Source organism: Neolamprologus multifasciatus, chromosome 8, assembly GCF_963576455.1.
Source record: "Neolamprologus multifasciatus chromosome 8, fNeoMul1.2, whole genome shotgun sequence".
In the NCBI taxonomy this organism is placed as follows: Eukaryota; Metazoa; Chordata; class Actinopteri; order Cichliformes; family Cichlidae; genus Neolamprologus; species Neolamprologus multifasciatus.
Window position 1 is genome coordinate 12,478,294 of NC_140446.1, and position 19,959 is coordinate 12,498,252.

The 19,959-nt window shown below is 42.1% G+C and overlaps 1 protein-coding gene across 5 annotated transcripts in view; it reads right to left on the minus strand.

The window, feature by feature from the left end:
- Positions 1–19,959, minus strand: part of LOC146512611 (adenosine kinase-like) — a 123,956-nt gene that overhangs the window by 97,404 nt on the left and 6,593 nt on the right. For all 5 annotated transcript variants that reach the window (XM_085169806.1, XM_085169805.1, XM_085169807.1 and 2 more), the window contains one exon: positions 10,159–10,237. In XM_085169806.1, the coding sequence (XP_085025932.1) occupies positions 10,159–10,237 (79 nt within the window). The remainder of the gene's footprint in view (positions 1–10,158; positions 10,238–19,959) is intronic.

Here is a 19,959-nt window from a genome sequence, read left to right on the forward strand (position 1 = left end):
GATTCTTAATTTATGAGCCTGTATCAATTTGTCAGAAGACTTAATTACACAGTAATCAATTTTTTAATCATATTCTTTAGTCTGTTACCTCTATTACCTTTTCTATAACCTAAAAAATGACTGACTGTACCTTTAACAATCACCTTAAATATCAAATCACTGAAAGTCTCACAAACAATGAGAAATTAAGAGCTTTTCTTTATAAAAAAGAGGGATGAAAAATCTGTCCATTGTCATGCAAACCAGTTGCTCTGGTAATCCAACTGTATCTTTCCACGCTTACACTAAATTAGGGGAAAAGACATTTAATGAACAGACTTAACCTTAGACTGTGAGCCAATATGGTTTGGGCCTACTTGTCACTGCAAAGCAATACTGAGGTGTTCTGTGGGATCACCTTTATTTCTGTCCCGACAGGAGGGGTTAAACTCGGATAACAAGACTCCATATAGGGGCCACTGTGTCATTAAATGGTTAGTGAGCATGGAAATGATGTGAAACATATGCTATGGCTTTGCAGTCACCAGATCTCAAAGCAGCTGAACATCTATGGGAGATCTGGACCAAACGTCTTCCATCTGCCCAGTAGAGTACAGAAGCCAAGGCACACTGAAGCTGTTCTGGTGACACAATACCTTACCTAGACACTGATGTTGCACCTTATCAACTGAGATGGGCATTTCAAGCAAACAGACTATTGTAATAATCTCTTTCTTTCTTTCTTTTTTTAAATCGTCCACCGCACCCAGTTCTAGTTGTAGCACATTATGTGCTGTGGTGAAGAAAGAAGGTGAAGAAGAGCCAAACAGCTTTTAGGTGGATTAACTTCACCCTCTGCTCTTTCTCCCCTCAACCAATTGATCACGGCAGATAGCTTCTGGTTCTGCCACAGGTTACTTCCTGTTAAAAGGCAGGTTTTTTTTATTCCTATTGTTGCCAAGTGCTTGCTCATAGGGTCCTGATTACTGAGGTTTTTTTCTAATACTGTAGCGTTTTTACCTCATATAAAGTGACTTGAGACAACTGTTGCTATGAATTGACCCTGTGGAAATTGAATGGACTTGAACTGAATTGATTTGGGTAGAAACAATTCTTACCAACACGGGTAAAAACATAGTAAAATATATTTTAACACAACCACTAGTCCCATCAACTATTTTTATATAATTTAATTAATATTTAAATATTGAAAAATCATGACCTTCACTATTCAATGTAAGGCTTTTTTTTTTAATTATATCCTTAATATTGTGAGTAGTAATTTCAAATTGTTCAGCTGAATTATTGGAAATTTGAAAACATTACTGTACTGCCACTATTTCATAAAAGACTGCAGCCCAAATGAGTCAAGTCAAGAGTTTTTTAATGTTGAACTGAAAATTAGGAACATTATTTAAAAGGTGATGTTGAATACATTTCGGTACATAAATAGGGACAGACTGAAAATATTAATACTGCAGTACTATAGCCAGCCATGAGAACAAACAGGATTCTTTGGTGTGCATGACAGCATATAACTCAAGTTTTGGCTACTCAAGACAGAAAACGAAGCACATTAGCCTAATAAGCCTCGATGAGTGAAAAATACAGGCACATTTCTTCAGGATTTGTTTAAAAGCTTAAGATAGAATAGAACTGGCGTATTTCACAGCAGATCTAAGCAGAGCTCAGCCAGGAAACCTGAATGTCTTCAGTGAGTCAAATAGTTAAGTTGAGCTGGTGCTGCCATAAACCCGGTGGGAGAGCTTGGAATAATCTAGGCGATGTTAATGATGCAATTTATATGTGAGGGGACCGGTGTTTGGCAGGCTCTTTCCGTCTGAGCGGGCTGCACAACCCAGCGAGCTCCCAACACCCCCTGCTAGATGGAGGGGGTGGAGTAGGAGGAGGATGTCAGAGCCCATGTGAAAAGAGGGAGCGAGCGAAGCACTGATAAGAGCCATTACTATTAGTGTCTGTCTGTCACCTGCTGTGCGTCATCCAGCCTTCCCCCTCTCCACATGCGCCCCCACCCCCATCCCCATCGCTCCATCCCCATCCGTTTTCCTGAGGCACATCACTTCAAATTTGCACTCACCTACACATTTTCCATCCTGTCAAAGATATACTCAGTTGGCTTGAAAACTGAGCTGAGCTGCACTCTGAAAACTACTCTGAGCTTTGTTTCAAAACAGTTGTGAATTAGTGAAGGTGCAGACAGCTGCCAGCATTTATTCGATAAACAAAATAGCTTCAGATGAGTAACTGAACTGGCACAAGAGGACGCGATACTCTAGACATATCGTTTCTCGGTTTTTACCACGCCAACACAAAGCCTAATTTGGTATTTCATTTATTACTTGGCACAATTCTACAGCTCCTTAAACTTATGAACTCGGGAGAAATGAACAGTAATTGCAGGCTGTTCTTTATTTTCTTAAAACCTTTTTAACCAAAATATTTAAAGCTGTTTTTCTCAGTTGCTACGCAACACTTCAACCGCAAGAGTGGGAGCATGCTGAGAATGTGCCAAATAAATACTACTGCCACAGACATTCTGTGGGGAAATATGAGAGAGGGGCATCGTTCAATAATCACATGAAAATGCAGAACAGTTGTGTAAAATGCACAATCATCCTTTCATTCATCACTTACTTGACCTTTGTCAACATATAATTCAAACAATAGGTTGTTTAATGAACCACTGTTTGCAATCTGAACGGCTTTGCCTTTCCGCAGCCATCTGAGAACACTTTTTTTCTCTCTCATTGTCTGTGTATCAAACCTACAAGTGGCTGCTTTTAACTGCAGAATACAGCAAGGTGGCAGGCGTGCCGAGTGTCCTGTGCAAAATATCGTTCTGTAATTTGACGCGAGCATGCTGCCAGATATGTAGACTACTGTCTGTTTCACAAGTCCTTTCAGATTTTGCTCAGAGCTCGCCTGGAGCCTGGGCAACTGTACAATAGCCAAGCAAAAAGCAAGCAAGCCAATGGTGCAGCCTTTCTTCCTGAGCCTGGAACCAAGGACTTAAAGCAAGGACACGTTATGCAAGATATCACATTCAATTCCACTGCCAGCCTCTGAGGCCAGATGATACACATTGAGTGTGTCTGTCTCTCGAGCCCTCAATGTTAATCAACACTCTTTCCAATGCATACTTATGAGTTACAATCTACTCCCCACGTCTTCCCTTTGGCAGCTTAAATTAAGTCGCAAATTTGACGGCAAATTAACTTCAATGGGGACGGTAATATGTCACCTATATGGCGATCTGTGCCGTTCCTTGCTGGGGCATCGGGATCTCCGGTATCTAAACGCAAAATTAAATCCAACAAATTATTTTCGTGTGAAAGTCAAATTTGAGGAAACACGAGAAAGAAGGCAGGATGCGGCAGGGCAATCAGCTGTGAAATCCTTCTGACGACGAAGGCTTGCATAATCGCTCAGTCAACCTTTATTATTGTGATCGCAGAGTTTGAGATTTAATGCATGCTGGTATTAGCTGTGACATACAGTCACAATACAGCCGAGGTGGGAGGAACATGTGCTCAGACAGTGTGTATACGTGCATGTGTGCGCGTAAAGGGGAGGTGAATGTGGAACCAACAGAGATCTCCTCACTTCATCATTGAGTAAATGGCACCGCAGACATGAGCTGCGACTTCACAGCTGCCTCATGGCGGGTGACATTGAAGCCTACGCATGAACACATCGCTCATCAAAGCGAATGAGGCGTTCTTCGCTTCCGCTGCTTGTGCCGAGGAAAACAATGGCAGCCTGCCCCCCCCGCGCACACACACACACACTCAAGTGCACACTTGCACACCTGGAATGTCTGCAATGAGTGGAGATGGGAAGAAAAAACGGAAGAAAAAAAATCCATTTGGTTTCATGCATCTCTCTCAAGAAGCTTAACAGACTGTGACCTTTCAGTGCTTTGTACTAGGAAAGAAACGACAAGACCCCGGTGCCATAAAACGGCTCAGAACAGGGGCTAACAGTGGTTTTGCAATTAACCTGTCTTAAAACAAACAAGAGGGGTTTTTTTTGCTTTAACAACAGGCACATACTTGAGAGAACTGATTTCTGTGGCTAGAAACTCAAAGGCCCCCCTGGTTTTAGGTTTTAATCGGCTATTAGCATGCTCATTTTGGCACAGCTGCACTCAGATCTATGCAACTACAAGCTCAATGCGATCAGAAAGCAAAACACACACACACACACACAAAAGTGGAAGCTTTTATGTAGATCCCAGAATGAGCCACGATTAAATGTCACAAAAGCCCTCCAGGTCTTTTCACAAAGAAGCAAAGAATATTTGTTTCAATACTGATCATTAAGTGCAGGAAGAATAAGTGAGGACAGACAGCAACAGCTAAAAATTACAAATGCCCCCTTTTAGCGTACATCCTTCTAAAAGTTTACTCAAATAGTTTGAGCACAAAAGCTCCTCTCTTTTTCCTTAACTGTCCTCTTTTCTCTAAGTGGTACCAGACGTAGGTATTTCTTCATTTAGCCCATTCAAATGGAGGCAAGTCGCTATTCTTTATTTATTTAACAAAACGAGCTGTAAAAGCCAAACATTAGGTCATGGAATACTTTCACCCTGAGAAATAAGTCACTGCGTTCAATGAGACATCAAACCCGGTTTAAGTATTCTCCTGCAAAATATGAGCTGGTGAGGACCTTTCCCAAAGTCAAGTAGTGCTGTGGGATTTTTCTGCTTTTTAAATACAACTTTCAACTGTGTGGTGCACATGCGTTTCCAATTAAGAGCCTCAGAGCCAACAACCGAGGCTGGGCCCCATTCACCTCTTCCACAATTGACCAAGTCCGAGGAAATGTTAAACAGGCATCATAAGCATGACAAGGAGAGTAGATTTTTCAAAGGCCTTTATTTTCTAAACAGTAATTAAGACATCACGGTGAATTGATGATGTAGGCTGAAAAGCATCCAATGCCAATCTAAATAAAGAAAAGAGAACATACTTAATCATAACTTTTAGCGACATTTTCAAAGCGAGGCCCCTTAGAAGAACCAATTTGTCCGTTTGGTGAATAGATACACAGCCTGCTTATAGTGCACAGAAACACAATGTGTCAAAAGTGCTGATTTGTGAGGATCATAATGAGAATGCACGGTTTACACGAGGCACTTAGAGTAGGATCTACTTCCCTGGCAGCAGCAATAACTCCCCGCGAGCCTGTCTCTGCTCAGACTTCAATCTCTAGGCCCCAAAGAGCTGTTGGAGGACTTTGATGTTCTGTCTAAATGAACTGACTGTGCTGCTTGATACAGCCCTCCAGTCAACTGAGTCCCCCCCCCCCATTCTGTCACCAGTGATAAACACCATGCATGCTTGGCATCACCAAATTCTGCCCCACATGCACAGAAAGGCCACAGTTTTTTTGTTCCCCCTCCTTCAACTCAGTGAATAACTGAAAAAAATATGATTGTTGTTTCCTGCCGTGCCCTATCTGAGCAGAAAGCCTTTGATGTGTGAGGCTGTGTGTAAAGCAGGCAACGCTGGGCTGGTTTTTGTTACCTTACACCCCTGCAACATCCAGTAGGTAAGCCTTTATGTTGGATGCCCCTTCAGGGCATGGTGTTTGTTAGAGCCTGGGCAAAGGCAACAACCTCCAACCCACTTCTATCATTGCATTTTTTCAGGAGAATCAGAGCCAAAGAGCGCTGCGTACAAGCTTGCAACTTCGCTGGCTTGATCCAAACAAGATCCAAGGCTTATTGGGGAGCACTGGTGCACAGCTAGGGAAGCACAAATGCACTGCTATATCTACTTTGGGGCTTGTATAATTTGAATATGAATATAGTGAGTAGTAAGTAGTGTCAAAGACAGCACTTAGTACAAGCTACTGATGACTAGCAAACACTGCAATGAATGATTTCAATCAAGGAGCAGGGTGTGGATGGTGGTTAGAGGAAAATAATACTTTATCCGTCTAAGCTTCAGCTTGGTCAATTCTCATTTGACTAAATCCAATTACCATTGATTCTGCATCTTCTTAAAGCCGAGGTTTAGGTTTTCCTTGATAGTGCAGAAACCTTAGCTTGGATGAAGCGGCAGTATTTAACCTATTACAGCCTCCGATGAAGCGTCTGGGTTTTGGAGGGAAGTACGAGTTCTGCTGGCGAAAGCATTGATCTTCCCACACCCTGGGTTTTCCCAGCATGTGTAGCAATTCCCGTGCAAAGCCTCTGAACACTACTCTCTCTCCTCCAGCGGCGGTGATGCTCCTGAGCAAACCTGCCCCGGATCGAGCATCTCATTTAGTCACTGGGCCCCTTTGATGTGGATTCAGTGCTGCAGTGCATATCATTCGTGTTTGAAGGTTCAGCTTCCACAATACAGCCGGGTTTGAAGTTTCACATATTGCAGGTGCTACAATGTGATAATCTGGGAGCTGGTTATGCATTATACATTTTTCATAAAAGAACACCATCACCTGAAAGTGAAATGTGGAAAAGTCAGCGCTTCAAGGTATATATTGACAGAGACTGTTTCTGAGACTTCTGGGTGTGGGACGAAAACACTCTTGTTATCTTGAGCAGTTCAGAATCAGCACTACATCTTCCCTCTGAAGGGGGTAAATATCCAAATAAACAGAGTAGAATACCATTTGACTAGGACCTGCCATGCCATTATGAAGCCAATTTAGATGACGAAACGCTTCTCACGGGGCACAGAGGCCATGACGGCTCTTTCTCCAGTCTGGGCCCACACTAAAAATCTCCATCTAAATTCAAAAGGGGCATTTATTTCTTGGGGCCTTCAGTGTCTTCTTACATAAAACACGAAAAATCAATGACAACCTTTATGCGACAAAATGTCTAAAAGTGACATTTTGTTTTCTTGTGCACTTACAATCTCACAACAACATTTAAACTTAAGAGAAGTTTGTAATCTTATTATATTATATGAAATTTCTGTCTGTCTGTGTGTTTGTTTCTTTGTCTGCAAACTCCTCGTAGACCATCAGTAACTAATCAACAAAACTTGGCACACAAGTACATCTTAGGCCCTTGAAGGTTTTTATTTATATAAGATATTATGACGTTGTCATGTTGCCTAGCAACGTGATGGCAGTGGGCTAAATTCACCCATTTTTCTCAACTATCTGCCCATAACACCTTAAAAAGCACTGTGTCATTTTTATTTCATGACATTAACATCTAACTTATATCCACAAAAAATTAATTATGCATGATATATTATGGCACTGTCACGTTGCCCGGCAACCATGTAGCAACAGGCTGATATGACCTGTTTTTAGCCTTTAACCGCCTACAACAGTTTATGAAAGGATGCTATCATTTTAATTTCACCACAGTAGCATCTCATTATATACACCAAACAAACATGTAGGAACAGGCTAAAAATACTTCTTTTTTTTTTTTAGCATTTTTTAGCTTATAAACATTATTTACTTTTTCAGCATGATTACGTATATCTGTTTGCCAACAGCACAAACGTGCCAAACAATACTATTTCCTGGGAATGTACTAGTTCATTAAATGTACTAGTTTATTAAATATACTAATGGTTTTGTTTGCAGTCACCTTTTAAAATACATCTTATGTGCTTCACATATTCCTGCAACACTACTACATTTAGAACAACAGTGCTAAGTTAGCAGTGAATATTATGTTAGCTTATGTCACTTGTGGCCAGTTAATTAGAATTAATGTGAGTATATGTGACTAAAGAGTAAAATGAACAATGAATTTAAAATAGTTGCATTGAATTTTTTGCTACTGGAGGCTGATTCCAAGTATTTTCAGCCACCAACTGGTCCTCCAGACATTTAGTGTACAACACCCTCAACCTCTGCACACCCACTTTTCATTCAAAGCGACTGCACAGGTCGCCCAATGGGGGCCAACCCACTGTAATCCTGGTCTAACTCTCACTCACAGGGACAGATGCCAACGTGTTATAAAAAAAAAACCTGGGGAATTTCTATGAATCTATTTCAATGTTTTAAAGTTCTTGCTGGACCCTGAATGTAAGTTTATGTCAAGTTTTGGTTAGCCACATTTGTGACTTCTTTTACCAATTTGTACATAATTGCCAACTTGACACCATTCAATCTCAAACTAGTAGCAGATTGACTCCCTTTTATTACCATTTTGAGGCACCAAAGTTGCTTTTAAGATGGCAACTGACTGTGGGTGGTCTTGCAGACCTGTTCATTATCTTCAAAGGCAGCAAGACTGCAAGTTCAGTTCACATGGACCGTGCCGCAGGCTCCAACAACTGTTGTCCGTAGTGTGACTGTAGCACTCTCTCTGAATGTGATTCATTTTATACCTGTAGTTTTTCTCCAGTAATGGAACTCCAATGGTCCAACACCCACTTCACACTGTCAAAATTCTCCTAGAAACAAAGCTTGCTGGTCGTCAGCCATCTTGGCAGTTATTTCAGGCTACACAAAGCATAAGTTGCTTTCCCACGCAGGTTATACTAAATCCCAGTACATTCATTAATGGCTCAGTCCAGAGTTTGGATATGATCAACTTTTTGGGCTTAATCCACCAGAGCACAAAACAAATTAAACAAACAGACTTGTTAATTCATGTTGTGAATAAAGTAAGCCAAAATTTAAAAATACTGGCAACTGCCAGTGCCCTCAGCCTCCATTTAGATACACCTATGGTATCAATTTCAAAATTTTACGTCCCCTCGTTCTTGAGTTATCGGATTCAGGAGAGATTCTGAAACCTTGACCTCCTCCCTCTGACCTTGAGGTCAAGTTCACTGTTGTTCAGCTGAGGGGTAAAAAATACACATGCCTATGATTTTACTACAATAATAACCAGATGTACCTACCCTGAAAACTAATTGAAACGGTTGAAAACCAAATCTGTGCATGTTTCAAACCAGCAACATGACTTGCTCACGTGTCATTGGCTCTTTGAGGGGAGGGTTAAGAGGACCACCATCCTTAATTTCACCGATTTCTTCCACAGATTTTGAGTCACATCTCCATTGACATTATCTTCAAGTCGTTGTTTCTAAATTGAGAAACCCTTTAGAAGCCCAAATTACACTGTGGCAACCTAAAGTGAATCTACAGATTAAGCTCCAACATTTTGCAGTGATTGTTTTCCAACATCTAACCGACTCAAGCAGAAAAGCGAGTCCGCCAATTATATGAAATCTAACTGCATCAAACAAACAAGATTTAAAAGGCAGGGAGTTGTTGCCCAAAGAATAAAATCAATTTGACAGTTAATGTTAATGCGAGTGACTGAGGTTTATGCAAACGTGTCTGATCTTGATAATTAAAGAGTGTTTGTACGGAGGTGCACAGCTCGGCGTCTCATTTTTAAAGGATGTTTACTGTCTCCAAAGCATGGAGATGGTGGCAGCCTGAGGGCCTGCCTGCTTTCTTTTCCCTTGCTCTGTATCTATCTTGCGCTAAATACACACAAAAACACACACAGGCGCACATATACAAGCACACGTGTACAAATACAAAGTCTACACACTGTACTGACACATACAAACAAAACCCACACAGAAGAAAGACTCTACGCTTCCACAGACATCAGCCTCTCAATTAGCTTCTGCACTCATTTCTCCTCCTTGGAAGAGAATTATTTTTCAGCTAGATGCTTTTTCTTTGTTTATTGTGAACAGACCAAAGCCTTATCAGCAGCTAATCACTGGATGTCAAATTCAGCGACTTGCTGCAGTCACATGAAAAAAGAAAAAAGAAAAAAAAGCATTCAGTGAATAATCTTCTAAAAGTTCAGATTGCCATTTTAGATTTGGACAATCACCAATTTCTTTTAGATGCTCAAATCTGTCTTAACAGCCAGAGAGAGGATCAGCATTTGTTTGGTATAATTTGTTGTGACATGTTAATTGCGTCTACTTGTAATTCTCTCTAATTGATGTTTGATATGTCTCAGGAAATTAGGCCAACCAGATAACACTGTAAATATTATTAATCCTTCCCGCCTTTCTCTTTTCGTGGCAGGTTTGATGAATTCAAAACAGCTAAAAAGCTAAAACGGTAATGTGTCATCGTGCTGTGCAGCTATGCTCAGTATTCCCAGGGCTGCCAGGCAGACAAATCTAAGGTTACAAGCATACCACCGTATATTCAAAACACATTCGGGCACATGGCAGGCGGACAGAGAAGACTAACCTGAGCAATTTTGACTGAGTTCTGGGTAGAACCACCGGCATGGTACTCAACTTTGTTCCTCTTGACAATTTCTTCAAACCTGAAACAAACAAAAATAAAAGAAATGCTTCATAAGACACTGTTTAAGAACAATTACAGACTGACTGTGGCAATGCCAAGCGCGGGGGAAAGAGAAGGTTTATAGAGGTAATGAAGGAGGACATGCAGAGAATGCAAGGGACATGGTGAGATGGGTACAAATGCAGAGTGGATCAAAACTTTCTGGAGTTTGTATGTCAAATGCAATTTAGCCCGTTTAACATGCCAGCCTCAAGCATTAAATTTCTCATGATAACGTCACCTAATCTTGTGGTTTCCCTAAAGCCTACAGAATTTTCCCATTTCCTCTTTCTACCCATTGTCTGGTTTAAAGGCCGGCAAAGTTGCTGTTTCGATTCAGCCGCACTGCTCCCATCAACCTTATTTCCAGCCGCTGTGGCTATAAAGCTGTACTCAGCTTCAGAGCAAAAATATTTTCCGAGCCCTAATGTCCCCCACACTAATTTCGCAGCCAACTGTTGAAAATAATAGAGCATTTAGCGGCTAAAACGTCAAACATTTCTTTGAGGGGCTGATGAAGACCATAAGAAGGCTGAAAGGAGAAAGATTATTAGACCTGCATTCATGGCGAAAACAACTGTGCTTCCAGCTTAATGCTAATGCCGCTCCATGTCAGAGCACTTAAAACCATCGTGCTGACATCCAACCCCAGGAAGAACAAAAAAATGTTATCTTACTATAAAACATAAAAGCTCTGTCTGTCTGTGTGTGTCTCTTTTTGCAAACTCCTGCAAAACCATCAGGAGTCAAGCAAAAAAATGTAGCACACAGGTACATCTTGGCCATCATAATATCTGATATAGATGAGAACCACCAGGGGGTGGTTCTCATCTATATTAGATATTATGATGTTATCACTGTTGCCTAGAAACCACCCAGCAACATCCTAAAATGACCCGTTTTTAGCATTTCTGCACCTACAGCACCTTATGAAAGCATCCAGTTGTTTTCATTTCATAACAATAGCATCTCATTATAGCCATAAAAGTTGAAATACATATGCTACCAAATGGCAACGGGTTAAAATGAGCAGTTCTTAGCGTATAAACCACATTCATCAGCCCTATGAAGTGATTAAGTATATTAGTTTGCCAACAGAAATAATGAAAAAGGAGCAGCACATGAGAAGCATAATTCATGACGTTTTTGACAATGTATTTCATGCATAGCTGTGACATGTATACAACTGTACGTGCGGTACATTGTGCAGACAGTACTATAAAGTGGGAGGCACTCTTCTGGTTAAACTACACGATGACACCATTTCTACATCAGCCCAAGCATCTGTTTATGCATCATTTTCTGTATTTAAAAATGATTATGGACAACATACATAACAATAAATCTGCAATAAGCTGGGAACATTAGGATAACTAAAGGAGCAGCACTGTGCAAGTGCTGCATATTCAAAGTTTGCCTTTTCAGACTAAAACTAATCTAACAGCTTTATGCTTCACATGCGCAACCTCAATGGGCACTTCCTGAAAAAAATAATGGTTTTAGCTTTTTATTTTACCTTTAAATTAAACATTTTAACTGCATTATGTACCTGTTCTCTGAATTTAACAGGTAGGCAATCTCTCGATATATCAGAAGAGCACTTCAGATGAACTCGGGCACTGAATGTGTTTAGTTAAAATGATCTCACACTGGATGCTCTCTGACTTTGTTAATTAAATAGTACCAAACAAAAGATGCTTTTATCTTTTTCAGACACATATTTCAAGTGTTTATCTGTCAGTTTAGCTATATATTTCAAACATTTATGTGGTCTGGTCTACAGAGAGCATGCTCACTTTACCTAGAGGGCACTCATGAGATGGAATAAGAACAATCAAAATAATTATTTATACTTGCCTCTAGCTAAAAAAGCCCAAATGTCATTTAAATTTTCACAAACACGTGTCAAAAATAAAATGAACCAATGTCAATGTCCGCTCCTTTTGTAACCTGCTAATGCAGTAATGCTGGTCGGTGAAAAATTTACAACAGGATATGCAGACTTTGCGGCAAATTCCAAACTAAAACCAAAGTTTGGAGGTTAATCAAAACACAAAGTTACATGTGCACATAACAAGCAGCTGCCTGTGGGTTTTGAAGGTGAGCACTATCATGTGGCTGCTGCTGGAAAGTCTCTACTGATGCTTGTTATAAGCAAGACCTACAAACAGAGAGTCCTGTAAAGTGTCTTGTGGTTGTGTAACACTCCTAACCCTTCCTAACAGAATTATCTTGATCATTTAAACAGAAAACACAAGTAAAGTTCACAGGATCGCTTTTTAGATCGCCATTTTAAATACTGCATTTGTTACTTTTGACTCAGTATTCCAAATATTTGTGCTAGACTTTTTGTTAACTTACTCAGCTTATCCTGTAAGGATATATTTTCCAATCCCCTAGTTAAGTCGCAACATTTTTCTTCCCTTTTCGAGCAGTAAAGAAGTTGTGTTTTGGAGCACGTAAATCCAGAAACACAACAGACTAAAAGTGGGATACATTTATGCCATTCTTTAACCGTGACATTCCAGGTGCAAGTTGTTTATATAAACCGCTCACAGGGAAAAGAGGGGGGGGGGGGGGGAGAAAAAAAAATCAAAGCTGGATTTTGTTAAATGGGATACTTTACCACAAATGTTGCTGGAGTCGAAAATCTGCAGTTGGGAGTCTAAAATGTCAGCTTGATAAAAGCAAAACAGAGAAACATTGTTCACACATGGTTGTATTTAGCCTTACAGTATTATAGCAAGATGAGCAGTGAGCAAAAGTTATTTCTAAGGAACTTGAACTGCTTCCTCAAAGAGATGCACAAAATAAAAGCAGCTATTCATCTTCAACTTGGCAGAGATAGGCGACTGCACATATTTCATATTTCATAGGTGATGCTTTCAGAGCAATTAGAAAAATACGTTTTATTATTTTCCCATGTATAAAAACCCGATACCCAGATAAGTCGTTTAGCGAGAGACCGCATCTGATTAAAGGTTTGATGTTTTTGAACCGCACAGTAAAGTTTAGAAATGACTGTAACAGACTAAACAGAAATGAGTCGAGAAAGCAGACATTACATTGGGGAATACGGAGTAAACAATTGCTGTGTTTTCAAACATAAACCAAAGGAACACCCCAGGGTAATACTGAAGGCAGTTCTATCATTTTTGTATTTTCCCCATCATACTGCCATTTCAAACATCAATAGCTGCGATGCTCAGGCGTAACATGATGCAAAGCCAGGCTACGCTGCGAGATAGAGCCCTTTATCTTGGAAGCTGAGAACATGAAAAATGTTGCGTTCTGCACATTGTTTGCGCCATTAGTCTCCTAGAGATTTGGGGGGGGGGGGGGGGCTGGATATATAAACATATCCGCCATGCTATGGTAACTGGCCTAACTAAGGTGAAGATGCACCCTGGCCTTTTTCTAAATCAGTCACATTGAATTATATGTGCGTTACTGCTTTAAATTCATAATAAAATGCTTAGTTGTAATCCCAAGGGGGCACTGGTACTCTGCGCTACAGAGATCCAGTGCATTTTATGGAGTTGGTCAACGGTTGTACGTTTTAAATTGTAGCCCTGCTCATAAAAATATGTCATGTCTACTGTGTATACTTGCCACAGACAGCACTGATCTGTATGCAAAGTGCGTCATGGCTTACCAACATGTGCCAGCCAGAGGTGTTCAATACTTCAGCACAACCTGGTTTAACTAGGCATGGCCGAATTTTGAGCGGGTGTGAAAGTAACCTTAACTGCTTCAAAGAAAGTCTACATATCATGTCTCAAGGCGAGAGGTCCACCCAGGGCAGAATGTTCCTAATAAAGAAAAAAAAAACTTTCCATGCAAGTGGAAAATATGCTAACCGGGGGAAAAAAAATCCTTCCTGAGACACCTGTTATGACTCCTTGACAAAAGAAGAATTTGAGCACTGTGGGTGTTTATAACATGAAGGCAGCCGAGGGACTCCAGAACCCATTTCAAATAGACACACAGCTTCTGAGGATTTCAGTGCTTTTTTCCCCCCTTGCTAGAAGTATTTGCTCCACCTTTCAGTGCAGACAGCATGGGGCCCTGCTCTTGGACGCCTCGAAAATCCCATCCGAAAAGGAGCAGCTGCCTCGAGACCTTTACACCCTCAAACATCATGTGATCCCATAGTAGTGACACCGTAAACGGCCCCCTTGGCCATTTAGAGAGAGAAAATCCCTTTCCATCTACTGCAGTCTAAGCTCACTCAGTGATGGGAGGGAGCAGAGGGAGAAAAAAAAAAAAGAAAAAAGAAATTGTTTTGAACAAAATGTCCTCAGCCAGTAACCTCGGCTTTTAAAACCGACTGGTGTCGCTCGGCGTAAGAGCAATCCCAGCTATGCCATGTATTCCACTAATGTATGGTCAGCATGTGTTATATAACATGTTTTACAAGAGGCTGCCGGTGGCACTTTGGTTAAACGCCACTCTTAACTAAAAGCCACAGTTTTTCAATTTCATACCTTCCAATTTGAGACTAATAGCAGCACTTATTTATTCAGCTTAAATGAAATCATATTCAAATTAGAAGAATTAAGCCGCTGAATACAACATTTGTATTCAGAGAGTATCGGAGTCCTAGAGTCCCCCCTCGACAACTAATACCTCCAGATCTCTCTGGCTTAACGTGTTCAAACTGTTGAGGCAGATCACACAAGTCGGGAACATTGTGTTGTTTACATTCCTGAGGACGGAGCCCCCACTGTTGTTTCCCATCAAGGGAAATATGAGAGCTTCCAAAGTACTTTGAGAGTTCTCTAACCCGAGTGACTCATGAGATCCTCTCTCACCTCCCCAAAAAACAAGCCAAGTAGATTATTTACATGAGGCAATAATTCAAGATTTGCTCCTCTAAGTCTCTTACACAGAGGGCAAGGCGAGCCCATTTACCCAATCCCTCTTCATTCGCCTTTGATGTTAGCCTATCTCGATAAGACCGGATGAGTGCCCTAAAATCCCCGTCGAGTGATTTCACAGGAAGAACAAGTCTCTGTTAATCAATGGCTAGATTGGATCTGGATTCTCGGGAGTGGTCCGCCTGAAAGTCCTCCCGAGTGTTTGAGTGCACACCGGGGTAATTCATCGCTAATGATCACCGCGGCACCTTCTCTCCTACACGCCGTTCGTCCTCGTTTAATTGCCTCGTTCACGTTTAAACAGCTTACAAATCACAAGGACAGGCAGGGAAACATGATCAAACGGCCCCTATCGCTAATCAGGGGAGGGCAAAGGAAGAAGTGAGCGGACTGGGGCTTCTTTGCTGGCTCTCCTTGGGGATTAGGCAGGAGGAGGGTTGTACAGGAACAGTAAATTATCTCTGCTTCAAGTATAGCAGGCAGGTATATTTAAACAGGCAGATCCATCTTCTCTCTATCTGACAGAAACAGAGAGGGGCCAATGCAGCTAAAAGGCTTTGGTAATCCCAGTTTCAACACGGGCATCTGGAGTGGAGACAGGTTCCACCATTGATTAGATTCCCCAATCAGTGTGTGTGCATCCCACACCAGCCTTCCTTGGTAGTCTGGAGGCAGTACGAGGCCTGATGCACAGTAATTGTTTCCATAGGTCAGGCGGAGGAAAAACAGCTCGGGGACATGATGAAAGGGAGATGGAAAGGGTGAGGAATATTGTTGTTTTTCCCCCCCAATTAAATTGTTTGTCAAACCCTTCACAAAGGGTTACGCAGTTTATCTGTTTAAAATCAATACGCTCGTCTCAGTGTGAAAGCTTGTCCCGACACAAGACAGGCCCATTAATTATTCTGTTCTGTGTGCTATCGCTGGGCTGCTCAAGGTTGAGCCTTATCTTTTCTTATTTCAAATCAATAATTATCTTCTACCATGCTCGCGCTCCCTCTCAGAAATAGATGTGCTTTTCATTCAATGCCTGTAGAGTCGCTCTCTCTCACTCCTTCTCTGTGTAGCAACCGGTGAGGAACGCAGAATGAATAGGACATTCTTATCAGAGGAACATTAGGGCAGGATGGGAATAGATGGCGAAGAATGAGGCATATAAAAGTACTGAACACAAATGAGTCATGATTCAAACAGCCACAGAGGCCTTGTTCCCGTCCTCTGACATCTTCTAATAGACTACAGTAAGGGATGAATGTTGATTTGTACAAAAGCATTAAAGTATCGGCATCGCTCGGGTATCTCAATCCACTGGGGCAAATCCCTTTTTAGCTAAGAAAACCTTCCTCGAGTACCTCGGTGCAAAAGAAAGAAAGAAAAAAAAAAGTGCCACATCTTCTCTGCAGTGACACTTTTTGCATCACATACTGGATACACAATTAATGACTGCACAATTACATGGTCATAATGGGTGAGTAATTGCATTAGAATGCAGAAACGACAACTGTGCATCCCTTTAATAATGGGCCAATCCAGCTTCAGCAGCAGCAGCAGCCCATTTGTTGGCATTAGCTGAAGACTGCTGTTTGTACTTAATTAGGCTGCACTCAAGGATTAGGCGGTGGGGGCAAAATCTGGTCATGGAGTATGAGTTCATATTATTTCCTCTAAAATGTCACAGGTTTTTGGCTTCGCGCTGCAGAGGGTGGCGTTGTTTGTCACACTGTACTGCGTGGATGTGGGAAAGGGAGTGTGAGAGCGTGTGTGAGGAAATGAAAGGGAGAGAGAGAGAGGGCCACACTGAGGGAGAGAGGAGTGGGAAGAGGGAGTGTGTAAGCAAGGATGGGGCTTCTGGTGCTCTCTTGAGGATTGAGATTTGAAGCCGGAGCACAAAGCCTTTGAGACATTCCCCTTATCTTGGAGGTTGATACCAGGATCTCAGTGATTCAGAGCGCTCCGTGTGAATAATTCCACCAACACCCCCTACTGCGGGGACCATATGGCCCAGTGTGAACTTTAAACACACGGGGAGTGCTGCTGCTGCTCACCAGTCAGGCCTCCCATCTCTACTCCCGCACAGGCTAGGTGTAGAGAAATGATCGGCACAGATAGTGCACTAACTAGCCTTCATGTTAAAAAAAAAAAAAACAGGGCTGCTGCCATCAGTGGCTTTTTCCTGTGTGGCTGCTGGGGGATCAAAGATGACTAAAAATAGCCCTGAGCATGATTTTCTGAACTGAACATGCTGTATGTACTGGCTGAGACGCCCACATTTTAATTATAAAACGCTCTTTAAAAGCGGGGAGTTGGAGGGAGACGAGGTGAGGAGGGGGTAGCAGCGCCCACATGCACAGAGATGTAGATTGTGTTTGTTACGCCCCCTTTGACTTGTGATGTTTCCTTCTGGCACCACCTGCTGGCAGTGGCCATCAACAAGCGAGAGAGAAAGTGGAAGAGAGGAATTCAAAGCTCCAACGAGGACAAGCCTTAATTGTGATTGCATCAGCCATCTCTCATAATGCAGCATGTATGCTTTTAAATGCAGAGAAATCAAGTGGCTGCACAGCACGCTGACAAATTTCATCACACAAAAAGCACCAACACGGAAACAAGGAAACCCTGCGCTGTTTTTTCCCCCCTTTCTTTCCAGTATTTGAAAAGTTTTCTTCTTTTATAATTCAAAAGGTCTACATTCGCATTTCTTACAGCTGAGTACGGCTCTGGCGAGCACGTCAGATTCACGCAAGCGTCCCAAATTGCCAGATTCACGGTTATCAATAAAACATCAAGAGCAGCGCGCCTGGTCGCTGAACGCGTTTCTGATGTCTCAATTACCGGTTGAGTGCCATTAATCTCTGCTCTCTCGCTTTGGCTCAGAGGTCGGCTGATGGATGCAGGCCCGTGACCTTTGTCCTCGGCAGCGGGGGGGAGCCGGACGTGCTGACCCGGTAGCTGCCAGCAGAGGTGAGTTTAAGTACTGTAGTACAGCACTCAGCGTTACCAGGCAAGGGAGCTGGGAAATAAAAGGATTGGTGGGGGGGGGGGGGGGGGGGGGGGCGCCTGTAATGTGTCTACACACTCAGTCAAGCATGAGTACATCCAGTGAAGTGGCACCATGGTAAGCACATGCAGCTCCTGCACACATGCATGTGAGCAGCAGACACAAACACACAAACACACAACAAGCAGGAGTGTCTATCCTTATGACACCACAAGGATAGCTCCACTGGGGAAGGGAGGGGGGGTAGTCTAGCACTCACGATTCACTTCATTATATATTAAAAACATAAAAAATAGAAAGAGGGGAGTAGAGTCAAGTGTGTTTACAGAGCAGAATCTATCACACACACGAACCCGGGAGCCGAAGTGTTTAGCATGTACTCAGCGAGAGAGGCCTTTGTTGTTTTTTCCCCCAGTAAGCAGATTGAGCTGCATGGCAGCAGCAGGGGTGTGTAAGATGTACACAGACAGCAGGGTGTGTTAGTGGAGAGGCACCTCCACTGATCTCCTGTGTCGTGTGATGATGTGTGTGTGATGTGTGTCTCAATCCAGCGCTGATCCCCCTGAGTCAGCCCTGTCAGTGATATGAGCCTCCCACCCTCCTCCTTCCTCCCCCCATCACCCTCCCCTATCCTTCGCCATCCGGAATGCTAATAACAGCCAGCCACTAACACTGCAGCCCTGAATTATTCATGCAGCAGAGGGTCACACGGCATAATGAGGAGTTTACTCTCATTCTGGATGCGATTGTGATGCTGCTAATCTGCATTTAGCACAGAGAAACAGAGAAAAGGAGGGAGACGGGGTAGGTGGTGGTGGGGGGAGGTGAGGGGAGAGGATAGGATGAGCACTGATGAACTTAATTGCTGTAAGCAAACAACTACTGAAAAGAGTCACGCCATCATCCAGAGATGAGAAAGTAAACAATTAATTATCATTGGACAGAGGGAGTCATAAAACAAATGTTTGAACAGCACTAATATTCAGGAGCCAGCTGATTCCCCCCACCGCCACCACCACCACCCCTCTGAGGTGACAATACTCTCACAGTAAAAAATGACACGCTCATTTGATACACTAATAATTATTAGCGCTAATATGATTCACTTAACACTCCCAAGAGGGTTTGGGTAGATATTATATTATGAAATGCTGCATGTCCCACATTATAATCTCCTGCAGAAAGAGGCGTGTTTTCATTATGTTGACATGTTGTTTCCTATGGAGACTTCTTTTTTAGGGGGGTAGAAACAGCAGGTTACTGTTGCCCCCTGCTGGTCATATAGGGTGCATGCCCCATATTCTGCAAAGTAATAACATATTAAAAAGAATTTTGCTGCCAAGAAATAGGTGACAAGGTTAAAATATAAATATTCGCCACGTGCTAATAAGACAAATACTGCAAATGATCAGAATTAAATATTTTAAAAAAGCAAACACTACAAAGCAAAATTAGACATGACCTAAGTAAAGAACACAACTTTATTTTGAATTTAGTAATATTTGAGTTCATCTGGTCACAACACAAAGTCAAACGTACCCCAAATCTTGGCACATGACAAGAAGCCTTTAAAAATCCTGCAGGAATCAAACTCATATTTGAATCCACACGATGGCAGCAGCAGCTGCAAAAAGTCAGAGGGAACTACAGTTACAACAGTTACCCACTGAAACTCTGAATTTAACATGTCTAAGCAGGCAGAGAGGAAGTCTCACGCAGCTCTTTGGTTAGTTGGTTTCCTCTCATTACTCCAAAACAACCAAAGGTTTCGCCTGAAAAACCAGCATCTGCTGAAAGGAGACCCTCTCAACTGCAGCTCACTAA